Raw genomic sequence first — 21,149 nt, 5'->3', positions numbered from 1 at the left:
GCTTTAATTTTTTTTTTTAATGGAGTCGTAGCATTTGCTTTCTCCTGTTCTTGCAAATGTATCAAATCAAATCCAACAATATTGACAATGTAATTTTTCTCAATATAGTACGATTACAACACCGTTAGGTAGTAACATATCGCAAAAATCAGAATATGTTCTGAAGGTAATCGTAAACAGCTGACGAACAATACGTTAATGAAATGCTGACACTTAAAAAGAAAAACTGAAAGTGACTTCGTTTTTTCATACAAAGAATATTTTGAGGATTTAATCACAGTAATCTATTGGCAGCTGAAAGCTAATTAACCCTTTGCGGACGATCGACGCATATTTGCGTCCAGTGTAAACTATAAATGTATATATGTATATACTGTAACTATGTATGTATTTGTTACTCTACAGAGCGATCAACTTTGGACCGTTCCCTCCACAAAGGGTTAAACAAGTGGTTAAAAAAAAATCATGGATGTCCTTAAGGTACACATTATACAGAGTGCTTCAGAACGAGTTTTAAACACTTATTCTGAGACTAAAATCTCTCGTACAAGCATAAATATTGTGTCCACCATTTCACTTAGTTGCAATCTTTGAAAATTCTACTATGTATTGTAATGATAACATTACTTAATTCGATACAAAATGATTCGTTTGTTTATATTTTGATGTTGCATTAAATGTGGAACAGACATTAACGAAGCAACCAATCAGGCACACAATACTATATTATTATTCGTTAATATAAATGTACTATATACTAATATAACTGTCTCAGCAGAATCTATAGAATGTAACTACACTAATGCCGAGAATTTCTATTCGTGCAATCTTTTCTCCAGAATGATTTCCCAAACGACCCATCAAAGTCCGCTACACTCGGCCTGAACCCGAAGGGGAAGGGTTAATAACGCAACGTTAATCCAGAAGTGCGAGACACGTACAGCCGTTTGACCGTGAAAGTATGATACAAACTGGCGGAGTATCTCTCGCAAGAGGATCGACACAACGCGCGGGCTCGTGACTTTCTCGTGGCCTAGATAGAAATCGTTGCACTCCACGACGGAGTCTCTCCGTGTTCGCAGAATTCTCTGTACCCCCAAGGCCTTTTCGTCGTCGCGAAAGTGTTTCACCTTGCACGCGCTCCTTTCCTCTTTTTGCCAGAGATGTATCTCTCCGCGGTTCACTTCGGGGGTACCGGGGTCCAATTTGTTTGACACCGCCTTTCAAACGACAGTTTTGGGTTAATTTTTTCGGCTAGAACCGATAGTATTGATCCAGCATCATTGCTAATCATTAAATGCACAGTACATTTAAACAAAATCTCGAATGGTGAATTCTAATTGGTAGCAGAACGTTGCTTACCATTGATAGAATTGATCGACTTTCCATACATTTTCTCGTGAGCATATACAGGGTGATTTATAAATGCACATCAATAACTTCAGGGGATAAAGCTACACACTAATATAAGTAAAAAATGTCATATGAAGATATGTCCTATATAGCCCTTCGTTTTTCTGTTACGAATGATTAAAGAAAATATTCTAAGAGCACCATCTTGACTCATTAGACTTTTAATTTTGGGGCCATTTAAAAAATATTGTGTATCCAACGCTTGTGAATAATGTACAGAATTTGCAAGAAAGGATACAAAATGGATTTGGGGCTATTCGAAGAATACCTGGCATTTTCGTAACGTGTGTTAAGGCACGAAGCGGGCACGTCTCAAACATTTTCTTTAATTATCCATAAGTCGACAACTAAGGTATACAGGACGTATGTTTATATGACGTCTTTTACTTATATTAAATTGATGAATCACCCTGTATAGTGGAATTCCGTTGTATAAGTACAGTAGGAATGCGGGAAGAATAATCTACAAATGATATAACGACAACTGCTTGCGTATACAGTACGTACAATTGAACCGTATACACGTTTATTACAGTAAATCATCGATGAATGCTCGAAGGCTCCTCGGCACTGACAAGCAGAAGTCTCCAGGTGTAACGCTGACTTTTTAATGAGGTTTAGCACAGTGATAGAGCTTGGAATTCTCAAGCCAATATTTGTTCCAGTCTCATAGGACCATTAGTTTATGAAATATTTAATGTTTAGTGTCGAGGAGCCTTCGAACAGGTATCGATATTTTACTGTATTTCTCTAACTATTGAAAATGCGAACAAATGTTTCGTATAAAAGTTGTTTGATTTCATGGAGCAAACTTAATAGAATATTGGAATTTTTCGTTTTATTGATATTGATGGAGATTTTAATAACAATGTAATATTTTTAAATGAAACTATATGTTTTTATTATCGCCATGATATTAAGCGTTTCAAGACGAATTCAATCACATATGTATTTCGAAGTTCTGTTCGAACAACTTCTCGGATTATTGTATCAATATTGTTGGCAATTTCTTGTCTCGCGGATCGTACACGTTATGGGGAAAAGACGCTAACCGAATTTGACATTTAGAGAAATTATTGTTCAAACGGAACTTTCAAACATATCGTTGATGTCGTCTTGGAATGCTTAATAACATGACACCAATAATAATACATATATAGTTCTATTGAAAAACATTACATTGTTATTAAAATCTCTGTAAATAACAATTAAAAGAAAAATTTTAATATTCTATCAAGTTTGCTCCATGAAATCGAACAACTTTCATATGAAACATTTTTTTCTACATTTTCCATAATTAGAGAAATAATATCGAGTATACACTTACATACTGTATACGTATTCACAGCTAACATCAAAAATTTTTGGGTAATGTGAATACAGTTATAATATTACGCGTAGATATGTTCTGCAATTATCACACCAAAGAAACATTTTTTATGATGCTTGCCAAATTCGTTCAGTATCCGCTAAAAGTTTGATATAAAAAATTGTAGGTTTATCTATAAAAAACTGAAGGTGACCTTAAAAATTGTGGGAAAAAAGGGTAGACACCAAATTTAGTATAATTATTTTAAAAGCTCTCTTTAAATCATGTTATGTTACATAGTCAGCAAAATTTTCGATCGAACAGCTAACAGTGAAAGAATCTGATCACGTTTCGTGGTCCGCCCTGTATGCCGAAATAACGAACGAACTCCAAATTACACGATATTATTTATTAGTGTAGTGTCTTCACAGTCTTCAGATATTATTATATATCTGAGTGTAGCAATTATTTATTATGTATGTTTTATTAGTGTAGCTGGAAAATTTCAAATTTAGCAACGAAAGAGTCATTCGAATCACAAACGAATTAAATAGAAGAAACAAATTTCCGTTTTCGTTCGATGCTCTCGCGAATCTGTCTATAGAAATGTAAATTTACACAAGCATATTCGTGGTTTAATTGTAGGTAATACATGGCGAGGTGAATAAACAACAGGGATTACATACGTAAATGTGAAAAATATCCCGCGATTTCATAACGCGGTCACAGCTATTTTCTGTGATGTTATCTCCCGTCTTTCCTTCTACACCAGTTCCTTTCTCCCGTTCGTCAGTAGGCCAGCGGACATTCCCGGGGAACAGCTTTCCAATACGTTCCTCGTGTGGCTACCAATTTCTCGATTGCAGTTTTGCCATCCTTCGCGAACTTGGCCACGCGCGTTCCACAGAATTACACGACTCCTTTTGTAAAAAGGTCATCAGATCGTTACCGGCTGATCGGTCGTCACAGGAACGATGCTGTGATTTGAATGGAGTAGAACCTTTAAAGTATTCGAATAATTCTGTTATTCGAATATTTGAATTATTCGAACAATCTGGTATCTAAGCGTTGTATTATTTAAAATGTTATTTTGTCCAAATTGTGTATTATTCGGAGGTTCTCTAATCCAATTGTGTTATTATCCAATAACTCTAGTATCCGAACGTTTTATTATTTGATTATTATAGAATAATTCGAATATTCTACTATTCGAACATTTCCTTGTCCGAAAGTTCGATTATTCGAATGTTATCCTGATATCCGAATAGGTATTCGAATTGTCTAATATTTGAACATTTTGTTATCCGAATATTTTACCATCCAAACACTCTAGTATCTGAACGTTTTATTATCCGAATATTTTACCATCCAAACACTCTAGTATCTGAACGTTTTATTATTTGAATATTCTACTATTTACACACTCTAGTATCTTAAAGTTCTATTATTCGAATATTAAATTACCCAGATACCTGAATATCTAAATTCTGAATTATCTAGGATGTTCTATCGTTCATATGTTTTACTATCCAAGCACTCTGATATCCGCTGGTTTACTTATTCGAGTATTCTACAATGGAAACACTCTAGTATTCCAATGTTCTATTGTTCTTCTATTTAAAAACTCTAGTATCCCAACGTTCTCTTATTTCAATGTTCTACTGTCCAGGCGTTCTGGAATCTGAACGTTTAACTATCCGTACACTATTTTCCTTCGTATAATTAAAGGTGTTATACATGTCTCATTTCCTTTACCATCGAAACAAATAATAGTTACACTGTGAATATTTACACAAATTCATGTTTTCAGTGACTATTATGTAAGGAATAAACTTAAACGATTTGTTATACTTTCTACAAAACACTGATTTTATTTATATTATGAAGTCCGTAACTTTAGATTGGTCGTAAAATCTCGGTTTCACTCGATCGAGCATAACGGTGATGAAATTGATATTTCAGCTGGGATTTAATTTGAGTTCGGAATTCTCGTTTATTGGTTGACGTTTAAATGTTGTTTTTTGTTTCGTCTGATGTAACGGCGCCGGTCATCGGTGACCACCGTGGCAGTGAACACGTTAAACGTCTTACAACTTAAGATCCATCAGATATCGTATAACTATGAAAGGTAGCTATTTTATAGTTGGCAGATGGAGCTCAGCCGAGCGCGAACGTAGAAAACAAAAGCGAACGCGTACTTACACCGAGAGAAAACGAGGTACAATGCCATCGAATTATTGCTTTTAAGAATCCCAGTATATTTTAATCCTTTCGAGACGAGTTTTTTCTTATCGATAAGCTCAATAATATAATAGCACGGGCCATTATACACTCAAATATGAAGAAAAAAGCATGGTTAAGCTTAGTTTCGAGAATGGAATAGGGTGCTGGTCTCTGTATTAATGAGCCCGTCCCTATCAGTGAGTTTTTATATTTAACTCTTTACGTGTTTTATTTCATTTTGAAACTTCGAAAAATTCAAAAATTTTATTGTAAAAAAAATGTCGCTGCCTTATAAAATAGCCTTCGTATATATACTGCTGCATATTTCTTTTTTTTCCAAGTGATTTTTTTTCTTTTATGTTTTCGTTTTTTTTTTTCCGAAAATATTTATAATGTGTTAAAATTACGAATATGTTTTTCGGTTTACCTAAATTTTACTTTAAATGGCAAATGCAAATTTTGTTTGCTTAACGACGAGTGAAAAATTGAAAATGAAAAATTGAATAAAAATGAATTTTGTTTAAAAATGAAGTTCAACTACTAATGTATGTGTTACAAACAGAAATATTGTATTTTTAAACAGTTAAAGTATAGGTGGTGAATAATTTTTCACGATCGCACGTTATGATTTTCAGGAATCTACCCAAACACATAGCTTATCAGAAACGTTATGGAACACGTGCTTAACAGAAGTGAGAAAATTGACAATTATCATGATCTGCATTTATAGAAAGTGTTAATCATATCATAAAGCCGTTTAATTCAATGGAAAAATAGCAAAACGGGCACGTTTAAAACGTTTTCTTATCTTTTAAAGTGAATTCACTAATACCGCGAGATTTTAATGCGTGTCCGCATTAGTCTGCTCGCTCACTACCCTGTGATTGGCAAAACGAACTTTGTTTTCTTATGCTTAAGTTATAACAAAATTCATATTTGAATCTTTTATTTCTTTTTTTGTATTGAAACGATCGTATTGAAATTACATAAAAATACCTATCTTGGAGAAAGAAATCTTTCTGAAGAATTTAGAGTATAGAAAACACAGTCACTGCGTGAACACTATTTAGGACAGGCACATTAATCTGTTAAAAGCACTTCTAAAGATACGCTAACTGGAACAAAACCACGTATTTTCATTTTAATTACAAAAATTATGAAAAATTTGCATTTTTAAGTGGAAAGAATGCCTTAACCCCCTAAGAGCTCACTAAACTTTTTGTAAAAAACGTATCAAAATAGAACACCTCTCTTTGTTTCATTATTTTATTACATAAATGATTATAAAATCGCATCAAAAACTATTTTTCAGAAAAAAAAATTATTTATTTTTATTTTTTTTTTAATATTCACCAATACCTAAGAAGATATCTGAATAGTACAAAAGAGAATGGTCATATTTTTCTCAGATGTAGTATTACAGACGTGGACCTTGAGGTGTTAATAAAAAAAAAAGTTTAAAAAGACCCAGTACCATTTTTGAGCAAACGAAATTAAAATAGGACAATCTATTAATTAATTTATTAATGAACAAGTCGGTTTAATGGCACATTAATAGGGGTCAGTATCCTATGCTGTGTCTACACGCGAAGAAAAGGTTGTTGCAACATCAAACAGAGGCTGTAACCGTGAAAGAAGGTCGTATCCGACGTGTATGTTTACATGAACTTTTTTTTCTCTTTACTTTTATGTGTCGAACCCGCCAGTGTGTAATACTTCCCGCATATTAGGAAACACCCTGCACATTCACAGTACGTGTCATTCACCCGGGACTGCGATTAACGAGTGGACTGCGGAAGTTTATGCAAATGCATATTTTAGAGAAACGGATTGAAAAGAAAAAATGGGACATTCATAGAAATATGTTTCATTATTAGAGGATTTAAAAAATATATTTTTTTATTTTGCATATTGCATATATATCTTGCATATTCTGCATATATTCTTCATATTTTTATATTTCTTGCATATAGACAATTCGTTCGCAAATTAGCTCGAGTAATTGTCAGAACTTGCTCAATCTCATCAATTTAGACAGTGAATATGCAGAGTACATGCAGTATTTCTGTTTACAACTTTTTAATAAAGCATTTAAAAGCCTACGTTTATATGACATTTTTGTCTTATTTTTTGCTTGTTGAATATGCTAGTAAAGTTTGACGGGACAAAACTGGGACACACTGTATATGCGTCCATACCACTCAAAAAATAAAAAACAGAAACGGTTTGATTTATTCGATCTAGAATGTATCACACGATGTTCTTTTTCAAAAAGCAAAAGAAAATATACTTTCTCCACCAGTGGGAAATCTCCTACGCGCTCGATCGAATAATTGCGTCAAGGTCGATCAAGGTCAATAAAGGAAAAGAAGAAGAAACAAATAACAGTTATACGCGGAATTGTTTCGTAATGGCGTCTTTATTATAATTTGTTATTCAGGAAAGAGCGAAATAGCTAGGCAATGAGGAATTGCTGTTTCTCACCACGGCCAATTACACTTGGCTCTCTTGCGAGAGATTCGAAACCGTTTGAACTTTTGTGTTTAATTAGAATACCGATCGGTTTAGCATGCAACGATTGTGCGCGCCGTTACGCTTTGCCTACTGGTGTATTTTACTTCGTTTTCTCGAGGGAAGAAAAAAAAAAAGACAAATTTTCCGTATTTAAGTCACACTCCTGGCGGCAAGAAGACCGTCTCCGAATCCAGTTCCTCGTTTATACTTGCGAATTCATCCGGGCAGACTTTCTATTGGCAACAGGTTTGAGAACCGTTTAAGGTTGCCTCTCTCGGACACGAGTGAAATTGCTACGCGGCTGAAAAGTTTCCTGCTTCGACGCTGCACGACGGCGGAGTCGAGTAAAATGTATACATGGCAGAGACCCAAAATAAGTTATTTTGAAAAACAAATTGTTGAGGAAAGAATCATTAAGTAAAAGTTCATTTAAATGAAAGGCAGTCAAAGTGAAATCTTAAAGAAATTTGTCGAACAAAAAGATAATTAAGTAGAAACTGTTCTGATTATAAATAACAATTATGAATGATGATATGTGTACTTATGGTGATGGTGGTTTTCATTAATGGTAACCATTAATTTTGTAATATTGGGTCACGATCCTTCGGTTCAGACCTGTCTTCCAGCGATGCACCTTGCACGATTTTCTGTCCCTTTAAACGTCGTTTGTGTAGGCTCGCACACACATCGTTATACCATGTCTGAGCCACGCGGCTAGACGTAAACTAAAATAGCATGAAATATAGATTTTAAGTGTATGAAAAGAATTCATAGGATCTTTTAATTTGCAAAACGCAATAAATAGCGGGTTTATTAAACTGTAATACTATTTATGCATTATTATTATTATTATTATTAACATAATGAAATCACTAGTACAGGATTTTAAGTTCTGTCCAATTTTTATTTTTCTATTGTATATCAGTATCTGAAGCTGTGAATTTGCACTTATACTACCTGTTTCAGTTGAAAAATGCAGTGAAATCCTAATTAATAAAAAGGCATTAGGTAAAGGTTAATAGTATCTATACAGTATTCTTTATATGACAAATAAATAAAATTTTTAAAAATGCAAATAAGAGGGCTAGAAATTAATTTCTATGTCATTTTTACAGTTAAAAATCCATCGTTTGTTTCGTCGTCTGTTCATTAGACAATACTGTCTGGATATTCGGACGTTCCGTTAATCGACGTTCCGGATACCTATCTGTTCCGTTAATCGATCGTTCCGTTAATCACTGTTCTTTGATAAACGAGGCTCCAACGTATGGCAGAACGTACGGATTATTTGAAGTAATCTGAACGTCGTTTAACCCATTGACCCATCGAACAAGATACAATCTGATAAATAGACTACGGATATTTATGATAATACAGAGGTTTATTGTCTAATTTAGAAAAACTGGAATCAAACGAAAATTTAATAACTCCCCTGAAAGTTCTATTAGGTTGCAAATAAGATAAAAATCTCATAGAATTGTATCAAACATTTTACTGTGTTTTAAACGATCCATTAAATCTTTCCATAAAAATTCCACAGGAATAAATATTTTCTTAAACGAAACGCATAAGTTCCAACAGAATTTTTTTACAAACCAAAGATAACTGTTTATTTGGATTCCTGGATTAAGCATTAAATCTGTCGTTTCTTAACCAGTAGAGGGCATATAGGTTGCGAATTTGTACCACAAAAAATTTCAACTATGTTGAGTGTGTACAGGTATTTAAGGAAGGTGTACGGATTTCGGTCCAATACGTTTAATAATGTCTATCCCCTACACTGTCAGGTAGTAAGGGTCCCCGAGGGTCATTTACACTTTAGTCTTCGAATGTGCGACATCGAAAGTGTGCGTATGTGCGAATTCGAACCTGTGTGCCTGTACGGTTGCTGACTTGGTGTGTCTCGAAAATTTAAGAAAAGTGTTTTTGGCAGCTCAGCAGCTTCATTGCGCATAAAAGTAACTAATTTTGCACATAAATAATTATTTATTTATATTTTATTTTCTTGCAAACTTGTTTTAAACGAATATCGCGATAATCATAGAGCAGGACTACGTATACAATACACGCATCAAATAGAATAAAAAATAAGGTTTTTACTCGTTGGTTCAAATAATATTCTTGATTAGAACATTCCGTACACATAAATTATTGATTTTCCCTTCTATCTGGCTTTACAAACATCCAAATTCCAAAGTACCTTAAAAAGTATTAATTTATATTTTATTTAACTGAAACAATTTTTTTACTATAGTACATCATTTTAATTGTAAAATTCAGGAACATTTGGTTAATGTCATTGTGTTGCAGAAATATGGCACAAACATTAAGAAAATTTGTTTTTTCTTTCAAAAATTTTACTTTCTTCAGTTAACATTTATGAAAAAAAAAAAACATTTAACATATGGTTGGCCGTATTAAAAGTATTAAATTGCTCTTTTCTCAAAGCAACGTTTTTGTAGATACGTCACAATTAATCTTAGCATGGGGAAAGTATGTTCATTGTCATCGAACGACTTTTTCTTTCTTCGATAAATACAATGACTAAAGATATTCGACAATCTGAAAACGGCACGAACATTTCGGACGACCTAATAAAAAAATAACACAGACCCATTCGGCAGAATTTGAATTTTGGCAAATATGATTGGAACAATAAGATCGATATTTTCCACCCAGCATAAATAATTATAGGTCTGAATTACCTAGTGGTTTCCTCGATAGGATGGAATAATTAGTATTACTATTAACTCAAGTACCTACGTACTGTTTATTTTTCATTTCTTTTATTCTTATCATTGTTATGTCTCACCGCACAGTTCCATTTGATTATTTCTTATATCTATGTGCCCTAACGTTTTCAATCGTATATTATAAAATAGAGTTTTTTTACCTGCAGAAATCAAATAAAATTAATTAAATCAAATTAAAGTTAAACAGGTTGTTTGTTCCTGGAATATTATCTACAGCCCCGTGTCTATTAATTCGCGCACGGAACAGTGATGAAGCGGCGGCACATAAAACATTTTATTTACGCGCAGGAAGAAAAGAGATGAAAAGGGGGAAGAGAGAGTGTGGTGTATAGGCACGTCGATTTCTCGATTAACCTGCGTAAGAACCACAGAGAGAGAGAGAGAGAGAGAGAGAGAGAGAGAGAGAGAGAGAGAGAGAGAGAGAGAGAAAGAGAGAACGAAAAGTTTATAGCCTGTGGTACCTGTTACCTTCGGTAACGGTAAATACGGATCGGCCCCGCGAGAGTAAAGTAGCGGACCAATACGTGTACACGCGCAAGTGCTTTTTCGATGATCCTCTACCGGGTTAATTCATATACCTCCCACCTCCGATCGAAACAATTTATTTTTATGGACGAGCACACCACGGAACGATTTCTTTGATCGTCCCTAAAACACAAAAGACCACCGCGTGCGCGCTCGCGCGCGTACGCTCGTTCGATTAACGTGTCTCCTCGATCGTGTTCGTACGTAACTGGCCGAATCGTTTTATTTTAACGATAGAAAGTGGTCTCAACGGGATTTCTTAACTTGCCGATGCGTTGAGATGAAACTTTTTTCTTTTCTTTTTTTTTTTTTTCTCGGTTAGTGGCAGGTTACATTGCGACAAGCAGGTGTCTGTGGCGTATACACTTGTGTTGGGAAGTATTGGAACGGTTATCGAATGTGAAAGAAACTTTGAAGAACCATTAGAAGAATTATTCATGGGATTTAGTGTTATATGTTGCCTAGAGGATATTGAAGTTCAGTAGTTAATATATGTACATAGCGTTGATATGAAGTTGTATTACAATACTGCTCGTAAGTACAGTAGAGCCTCCTGTATCCGAACACCTATTATTCGAATATATTCTATTATACGAACGTTCTAGTATCGGAACTTTTTTATATTTGAATCTTTTACTATCCGAAAGTTCTTGTATTCGAACCTTCTACTATCCGAAGCTTCTAATATTCGAATGTTCTGTTATCCGAACAGAGTGTCGACTACAACAGATGCTTTTCCTGTTGTCCTGTATTCGATTGAAACAAATTCTGACCAGAATTAATTAGTACGAATTCAACAGTGTATGGATAGCCAAATTATAGAATACATAAATATTTAAAGAAACTATCAATTTTCTTGATCTCTAGTTAAATGAATGAAGTTTAGATATCGGGAAAGTGATTGTTCTAGTAACCGAAGAGTTCCTTTATCCGAATACTTGTCTCCTTGTTAGACTTCGGATACGAGAGGCTTTGTTGTATTAAGAAAATTCTATATTTTTCGGCCGCGTTTATATACTTCGTAATAGCATACGCGTTATCAATGGAATTTTAATACAGTAATGTCTCGATGAGTGCGATGTACTCTGGTCCACTTCGGAGCATTCGTGGCAAGGCGGAAAGGTTTTCAGCCCTTCATAAATTTGTTTTTTACCCGAAGCCAAGACTCTGCTTAGCTTTTGTTTACTCCATTTTGATTGGTTAGGGGGACTCCCCCCAAGTTTCTGCTATTCTTAAATTTAATTTCTAGATAAAATTAAAAATTGTAATTTCTTATATATAGAATATACAATGGTTTACAAACTCAGTACCAAATTTAACACATATTTGCAAAAATATAACATTTCATACATCAAGCCACAAATACAAATTATTACATTGCTATTCAGTTTTTCTGCTCCAGCATAATTTCAAAAACCCCCCCGAAATTTCTTACAAACCCCGAGAAAACAGTTCGGCCCGTTCATTAATAATGTCAATTATTAATCTTTCGCTTCATTCTCTTTCTTCGCCGACGAGAACTTTTTCTTCTTTCTCCGTTACTTCTCCGTTCTAACTGCTTTTCCTCTTTCCTCCCACCCTCCCTCTTCCCTCTCCACTATCTGTTTCTCGCTCTCAACGTGTCTCTCTCTCCCTCCCTCCCTCATTCTCTTTCTCCCCCTGACTCTTTCTCTCTCTCTCTCTCTCTCTCTCTCTCTCTCTCTCTCCTTTTCTCCGGCCACCATAAAACGTACGTCCACTTTTACGCAGCTTTTACGGTACTTAGTCGTGGATCGTTCTTCGTCCAAGAGGAAGGCTCTTTCCGAGACGCGGTGCGGCAGTCCGTCTTCTCGAGCTCGTGCGTGTTAAACTTCATTGAAAGAACTTTCGTCCGCGACACGACGCGATAATAGAAACGCCTTAGTACACTATATCCACGGGAAACTATCGATCTATAGACAAACCATACGCGAAAAATCGTGGAAACATGTCGATACGAAAGACCATCGAGATCCAAAACGATAAACAGCCCATTCTCGATTGAACGCAAAGTGCATCGAGAGATTTCCGTGAAACAAAACGCAGAACATCATTATTATCTTAAAGTGTATTTAGGATACGTGTCGAAACAATCGACGGGGAATCGAATCTAACCTTTTTGAAGTAATGTCATTCGACGCCCAGTGAACAGGTAAAACCGTTTTCGGAGAACGATAAATCGCACCTGTGCGGGCCCGCGGATCGAACCACGGAAGAAGAATCGTCCTGTTGATATAATGAAAGTGTGCCACTTTCACGGTGCAGTGAGAGCCGATCGGTGTGTGAACGTGAAAAAGTTTGCAACGCGTCCCGATGAACGAAACCGCCGGTGCGTTATTAATTTCGTGGATGTCGCCGCTTTGTCCAGTTGAGCATACCCGACTCGACCGATGTCCACTCTGATCGTACTCCGAATTTGAACATGAACCATTAAACTGTGTGTCACGAACCTCATAAATCGTTCCTGTGCCCATTATACGAGACAGATCCATTAAGTAGAGATTTCATTCGATCTATCAAAACGAGAGTCTTCGTATTTGCCTCACGATGTTAGACAATATGACAAAATGGTCAACCACCACGGGTTCTCGATTGGTCAAAGCTCGAAGCAGCCCGAACGTGTCCAAGACCCCTCTATCGATCGCTAGGAAACCGGCAGATCAGGGTGGATCGACGTCGATTAAACCACGGGTCGTAAAATCACCGTCCACTGCGAAAACATCCAGCAAGATCGCCTCTAACGACCATGTCGTTGCTTCGTCTCGCGTCAGCACCGTGGATCACGCAAAGGCACGCGCATCCTCCTGCAGCAGACCTCGTCGATCAACGATCGACGGTCGACACGAACCAACGAAATGTTCATCGTCGTCCAATTCACGAAACGAAAAGAAACTTGCCCCGAAGACGGTGTGCACGTCTCCGTCCTGCATCATACTGGAGGACAGAACATTACTGAAGAAGAGGCTCTCCTATACACCTGTGAAGCTACCCAAGAAGTCCGACAATGTAAGGACGAAGATCGGTCTGGATCGCTCGGCCAGTCTCGGATGCGTTTCCGGAGATGCTAGAAATAATCCTGGAGGATCGTTCAAGATGACCGATTCGTTCTTTAGCGAGTCCAAAAAATCGTCGATCGTGGATCGAGAAAAGATGAGGGCCCAGGAGAGGAAGGATCCTCCGCAAAGGATGACGACGATGAACCGATCGACGAGCTTATGGAGCATCCGAGCCGTATCGAGGAACGATTGCAAGAGAATCACGGGAATGTCCTCGAGGCCGAGCAGGATTCCACTTTTGGCGCACAGGAATACGCGCGTGGGCCGATCTCTCGCCGATCTAACGCAGGTAGATCGGCTGACAGAGTCTGTGGTCCGTGCAGCGCCGTTGGACACCGTCGACGTTGATCTCGATCGTTCGATGGACGAACGTATATACGAAAATTGTCGCGAGGCTTTCGGTTCTGGTGGATCGACGGATACGACTTGTCAGCAGGTTCGTGGGACCGGTAGCAATCTCGAGGAACGGGTGGCGAGGTTGATGGCCCAATTGGACGACGATGACGAGGATGAGAACAATAACGACGAACGGATCGAGACTGTCATGATGGAATCGAAAGATACCGTGGACGCTGCTCCGCCTTGTAGAATCGTTTATGAGGCCCGGGAGCTCGATATCGAACGGAAGGATAAGTCGGATGGGAAGAGTGAAACGAAGTATCATGCCACCGTGATCAGGATCGATGACGATTCTAGTAGTAGTTTAAAATCATTGGAAAGAAAGGATCCAGTTGTGACCGTGAATTTTGGTACGATCAGAAGTGCTTCCAGCGCCAGGGACATTAGCAACCGGTTAGAGGATGACGGTGTCAAAAGAGCGAACAGCGTCGACGAATCGAAACAGAAGAAAGAAACATCGAATATCGAAAAGCTCCGAATGAATTGGGAGAAACAGGCAGGCGGGCAACCGGTCGTCGATCCTGAAAAGAAAAATGATTCTGGATGTGTTTCTACGTCCGTGAACACGGAACGATCGAACAGGCAGAAGGAGGCAGAGATCAGGCAGCTGGAGGCGAAGAACAAACACTCGGTCGGCAAAAGGGCGAAGGAGATCGAGCATTTGGTGAATTTTTTCAATTGCAAGAACGCCGAAACGACCAGAAAATCGAAGGATTCCGGTCATGTGATCGGTACGAAGAAGAACGTTAACGCGAAGAGTTCGAACGATTATAATGGTTATACCTCGGATGGGAATTGCTCGGAGGACAGCGGTCATATGAGCAACGAGAACGAGGCCGAGTGGAAGGAGACCGTGGAGAACGAGACTCCTCCGCCACGAGAGTACGGGAAGAAACGTTTTTTCGCGGAGCCGAAGCACGATAACGGGCCGTTTCGTTCCGCGATCATTGATCGACTGGAGCCCGAAAAGGAAACGGTTGTCGTTGTCGGGAACGGCGGCGCGTTGACTTCGAGCGGGGCGAGCAGCATCGATAGCTGCAAACTGGACGCCGCAGCGGCCGGCAAGCAACAACCTGTCGAATACATCGGTAAAGACCAGTGGAAAGCTAGCAGATCCTACAACGATGGACGACAGGTCCGTCGCGTAATCGTCGGTCTTGTATAATTTTATCACCTTGATTGTGGATTTTTATTGCGTTTATATAGGCGATTTATATATATATATATATATTGTTGCGTGGACGCGGCATGACTTTCGAATAAATAAGGGCAATATTAATAAAAAGGAAGAATTATTTATTTTGGAGAGGAGGAGTACTTATCTTAATACGTCTTTTCTATTCTACAGTCGTATCACGACTCTACTCTGTCTCTGTTTTGGCGTTGTTTTACATTATACAATACGTGCTACCTATCGGGTAACACGTAACAATATATATATTTTTAAGGAATGAATAATCTATATCTGTATTGAAGCACAATTTTTTTTACCAGATCTGGTCGGATTTAACACTGGAACTACCTAGCGTTTAATGCATGCTAAATTAAATTGTACATTATTTTAATATGTTTAATATATAATACAATGTTACGTAATATAGTATAATGTTAAATGTATGATAGATTGAAAGTCAACATAAATTTTAAGAGAAACATAGTTATGATTTTAATTATTGTAAGATGAGAAATTTGAAATCCGTCATTTTGAGGGATTTGGTGGTTCTAGTGTTAATATCCTTTTGGGAGAAATTCGCAGCTTGTTCTGAAAAATGATCTATTAATATGTAATCTACCTGATTCTGCCCGATTTAATATCTTTCTGGGAGGAATCAGTTGCTTGTGCTGGAAAAGGATCTTTTCAGGGGTATTAATCAGTAATCTATCAGATTTTGTCAGATTTAAGCCTGCTGTTTTCCTTACTTATTCTTCACGCTTTTGTATCCCTTTGAATGAAGTTATTACAAAGTTTGAAATGATTTGTTCTTAAGAAATGGAGAATTTAGACGAACTAGACGTGAAATTTAAATATCTTGGATAACTAAAAACAAATATTTAAAAATGTAATATTTGTCGAAATATAATCTTTATTGTTTTGGGTCATATGGACCCGAGGAGAACAGAAGGGTTAACATCTTTTTTGGAGGAATCAGATGCTTATGCTGAGAAAAATAATCCTTTCAGAGATATACTCATAATATAGTAATTCATTAGATTTTGTCAGATTTAATGATATCTGGGGGGATATCAACTGCCTATATACAAGAAAAAAGATATTTTTTTTTGGTTTATTAATAAGTAATCTTCTGTACTTTCTCAGACCTAAATATTCAAATATTTATATTTAAATTTAATTTAATTGTTATATTTACGTTTTTGAAGAAATCAACAGCACATGCTATAGAAAACGATTTTATTAGGTGTTCCAATCAATAGTACACTATTTTCTACCGACTTCGATATCTGTAACTAAGAAAATCAAAAACACACGATACTTTGAGCATTTCTGTATTTATACTTTATCATCTTACGTCGCTTTCTTATAAAGCAAAATGGCGGGACACATGTTGAGTTTAAAACTGTATTATCCTCTTATATTAAGAAAATAGTGGATCGTTGTATCTGTATAAGAAAATTTAAGGATATACCGTTCATGACATTATTCGATTTGTCGATATAAGATAGCCCGTTCGAAATGGCAGTTTGGTAGACTAAATCGGTACAAACACGCCGACCAGTCCAATAATTCAGTAAATATTATTTTCTTTAAAACAATGAAATATTCCATGAGATATTCAAATTGAGGATTCTTCGAATTTGAGTGCATGGTCTATCTGTAAGTTTATTAAAAAACATATATAGTTTCATTTCTAAAATGAATAAGTACCAGCATACTTTATAGGAGTATATAAGATTTCTATTTCTTCTAACTAAACACCTAATTATATACGTTTCCTGCAGTACATTATTTATTATTTATTTATAGCATAATAAACCAAGAATTTTCAAGATAAATTTTTGTTCCATTCTGGTTTTCCTCGATGGATAAAAATTATAAAGTTACGTTTAAACATTCGTAGCGTGATTATAATTGTAGTAGAATTAAGAGTATTCTGTTTCTTCTTTAAAATAATCAAGGAAATTTCTCGGCAAACGATTAATACCTCCTCATCTGCTTCGAACAGATATTTTTCAGATCGGGCACTCTGGAACGGCTCGAGGCGCAGAGAGACGAGAAGCTGACCGGCCACATTATTCTTTTACAAGCGAGATGCAGGGGTTATCTGGCACGTCGTAAACTCAACACGTTGAAAGTATGTCATGACATCTTCTTGATCTTGTAAAAGTGCACCTTCCTCGCTTGCGCATCTCCACTCTCCGCTTACTCTGAAAAAAGTTTCACACGCCGCTAACGCTTCTGCTGTTGCAAAATGCATGCGTGGTAAAATTATAACTTCCTCCACGATATAACACTGAAAAAGAGTAAGAAATTTCTGTCTTTATAAATTGACTTTCAAGAGGAGACTAGATTTTAAATACTTCAGTCTACCGATGATAGTTCTGACAACCAAAAAAAAAAAATTAAAATGAGAACTGTTTCGAGTGACAGGTGCTTTAGTAAATGTCCAATACTAACAAAGATTCTCGTTGGAAAAATTACTACTACTTTTGCATACAGTAATGATACGTCGGAGAACGATGATAAATTACCGTAAATCAAGATGAAATACATTTTGATAAAGGAAGTTCGTTCCTTGTGTGCAAATGACCTAATAAAATAAAATTTTGAATTCACAATACTTTCTGGGTACAGCTTAACGAGTCATTTGTTTCTTTTCAATGGAAACGTTTCGAAATTTGTATCTCTTCCATTGGAAACGATTAAAAATTTTTATCTTTTGCCATGGAAATGGTTTGAAACTTTTATTTTTCGAAGTGGAAACGGTTTAACATATTTACTTTTCGAAATGGAAACGGTTCAAAATATTTATTTTTCAAAATGGAAGCTGTTTGAAAGATTTAATTGTTTGCAAAAGAAAAAGTTTGACATTTTTGGTTTTTGCAGTGATTTCTTTTACGATCAGAAAGCTTTCGAATGTTCGGTAAACTGTGATACGACGCGACAGTACAATGATTGCGACACGATTCTTGAAGATGACACCTGAAGCGATGCAATAACATTCACTTTGCAACCAGCGGACTAAAATTCATTCGTATCTACTTTTAACGCCACAGCATATACTTTGTATATCGCAATACTAATTCAGTGTCGCTAACCAGCGTGCAAAAGTTTCATTCTAATTACTTTTGCGCAGCATGACGGATCTATCGACGATCGAGGTAGCGTAGAGACGACTCGTTATAACTCCCGAATGAATCTTTAACCCGTTAATCGAATTAATTCACCCTAATTTATGTTCAATCGACCTTTGTTTGTTCATTTGCTGTCATTTTCATGTATAAGTCTTCAAAATTATTAACCAATTAGTTTATTCACATTATTTACATCCATACTTTACTTACATTAATTAAAATCTGTAAATTTCGAACATCTTATTATTAGATGTACTAATGAATAATCTTCTAGTTTTCAAAATTTGTTGGACATCTAACAAGCTTATTCCTCTTTGAAAATCACATCCCATATAGGGGCAGATACTCAAAATAATTTTTGGAAGGGATTTATTTAAAATTTGATCTATAAAAACCATCGACATTAACCAGAAGCTACATACCTGCGAGTAATGGAGCAACATAACTTTTATGCAATTCACGCGGCAACACTTCGAAAGCAATCAACTAAAAAACTTTCGAGTATCTGATCCTATATGGAAGGTGATTTGTAAAAAGGAAGAAGCCTATTCTTGTCTGAAAAGCTTTATTAAAATCAGCGATCCGAAGTTGGGGCCCACCACGTGTAAGAGAACTCGATCGAGGCCCGTCGAACCGAATCGATCATTTCTCGTGCAGTCTATGGTAATCCGACGATAAACACGATCGATTTCTTTTTCAGTTACAAGATCTTGCGGTCAGATGCATACAGAGAAACGTCAGAAAATGGATGTCCGTACGAGAATGGCCATGGTGGAGATTATACGTAAAGGTTGCGCCTTTGCTGAACGTTCATCGGACCGAGGATCAATTGAAGGCGAAGACGGTGAGAATTTTTAGAATAATTTTAACTTATTCGCGCGTGAACAGAAATTTTTAACGAAATCTAAAGGAAACAGACAAGATGAAAAATGCAGTGAAGAATTAATTGTTGTGCTTTTTGGTTTTGTGTTAGGAGGAACTCGAGATTCTGAAGGCGAAGGTGGAGAGGCTGGAACAAGAACGGAATCATTTGAAACATGACAACGACATATTGGAAACTAAGGTACGACGAGGAATTGTTTATTTCTACTCTTTTTCAGTGAATTTTTAGGAATCATCGAATAGAAAAGTGTCGAACTTATTTACGCGTTACTGTCTACTTCCAGTTTGATATTTAAAATATATCTATATATATAGGAATCTATAACCTGCATATAGAACTTATTTTATAACCGTGATCGTATTGTATTAATATGGTTTTTGCAGACGTGAACAGGAGAATATTAAGTTCTTTAAAATAGTTCATGCTGCAATCGTTAATATATATCTGGACAGTTAACTCGAATGTTAAAATCAGTTACAACAGTAATTCTTTTCATAAGATATCAATGATCATCACAACAACACGTTTTACTCGACGATGATACAACCTCTGGAAACAGTTTTGATATTCTATCTTCAAGATGGCAGTGGGAATAGTCTTGATCTCCAAAAGTATTATGTATATTGATGTAACAGTTTTTTTTTTGTGCGTCATTGATACTTCTTTAATATGAATTATTCAACGTTTGACGTGTATACATTTGTATACTGCGGTTGGACGAACTGCGAGAACACGCGCGATACTCCTTTTTCAAGATGGCGGACAGAACGACGATCGAAATATTTTCTTTGAGTTATAAGTTTCGAATATTTTGACTCCAAATAGCGTTCTACAACTTGATTACCCGACTTGGATCCCAACGATCATTTTCTCTTCTCCAAACTGAAATCGATGGTAAATGGAAGATGATCCGATAAAATTTCGAACATTCAGAATGTTCGGCTCTGTCCGCCATTTTGAAAAAGGAATGTATGAACTATTTCCAGAAGTTATATAATAACTGTAGGCATTTTATCTCTTTAGAGGGTAATTATTTAAAATGATTGATTAAACAAAAGTACCAAAATATCTTATGTGAAATGACTGCTTTTGTTTTATTTCGGAATTGTTGGAACAAATAAATTTTGTAAAATACAACGGCACGGTAGAACTTCGAAAGTCTGAGCACAATTTTGTGTTCGATTATATCCATTATAAGAACAGTTAGATGACTTTTATGACACAGACCGACAGAAAAAAGAATAAATTTTCATAATTAACTGTCTGAGCTGGTTCGGAAAGTTTATTGCTTTGGAGACACGTTTCAAATGGTAGGAAACGAAAATAGAAAGCTGATCTACCGTTATTATATCGGAAAGAATTATTAAGGTAATATGTCGAATAAAAGTAAAATATATTGTGGTTATATAATGTACTATACTATAATAGTGTATACATTAATGAGTCGTTTGTTATTAACCCGCTGACTGCATTTGTCTACTACATTGGACGCCTACTATATCACTTTAGTGACAATATTTGGAACAGTTCTTGACGATCGGCAGTATGAACCTTTTTTAAATGACATCCAATCATTAGAACAACGGTGTCACTGTGGCCACTAGTATCGTTATTTATCGTGAGCAAACACATTGTTTATAAAAAAAAAACAGAAAAATACGTCAAATAATCTTCAATGACTATTGTTTCTTGATCTCATAAAAAAAAAAAGGTTTGTACAAAATACCGAAAAGATGCAGTAAGCG

At 36.2% G+C, this 21,149-nt stretch overlaps 1 protein-coding gene across 1 annotated transcript in view; it reads left to right on the top strand.

The window, feature by feature from the left end:
- Window positions 1–21,149, top strand: part of LOC107185544 (unconventional myosin-XVIIIa) — a 58,033-nt gene that overhangs the window by 23,264 nt on the left and 13,620 nt on the right. Inside the window, exons 17-19 of the mRNA XM_015573248.1 lie at window positions 17,393–17,521; window positions 19,222–19,365; window positions 19,495–19,584. Coding sequence (XP_015428734.1) covers window positions 17,393–17,521; window positions 19,222–19,365; window positions 19,495–19,584 — 363 coding nt within the window. The remainder of the gene's footprint in view (window positions 1–17,392; window positions 17,522–19,221; window positions 19,366–19,494; window positions 19,585–21,149) is intronic.

Source organism: Dufourea novaeangliae, unplaced genomic scaffold (assembly GCF_001272555.1).
Source record: "Dufourea novaeangliae isolate 0120121106 unplaced genomic scaffold, ASM127255v1 scaffold18, whole genome shotgun sequence".
Taxonomy (NCBI): domain Eukaryota; kingdom Metazoa; phylum Arthropoda; class Insecta; order Hymenoptera; family Halictidae; genus Dufourea; species Dufourea novaeangliae.
The sequence above is the reverse complement of the archived record's forward strand: the minus strand, read 5'-3'. Positions and strand labels throughout refer to the sequence as shown.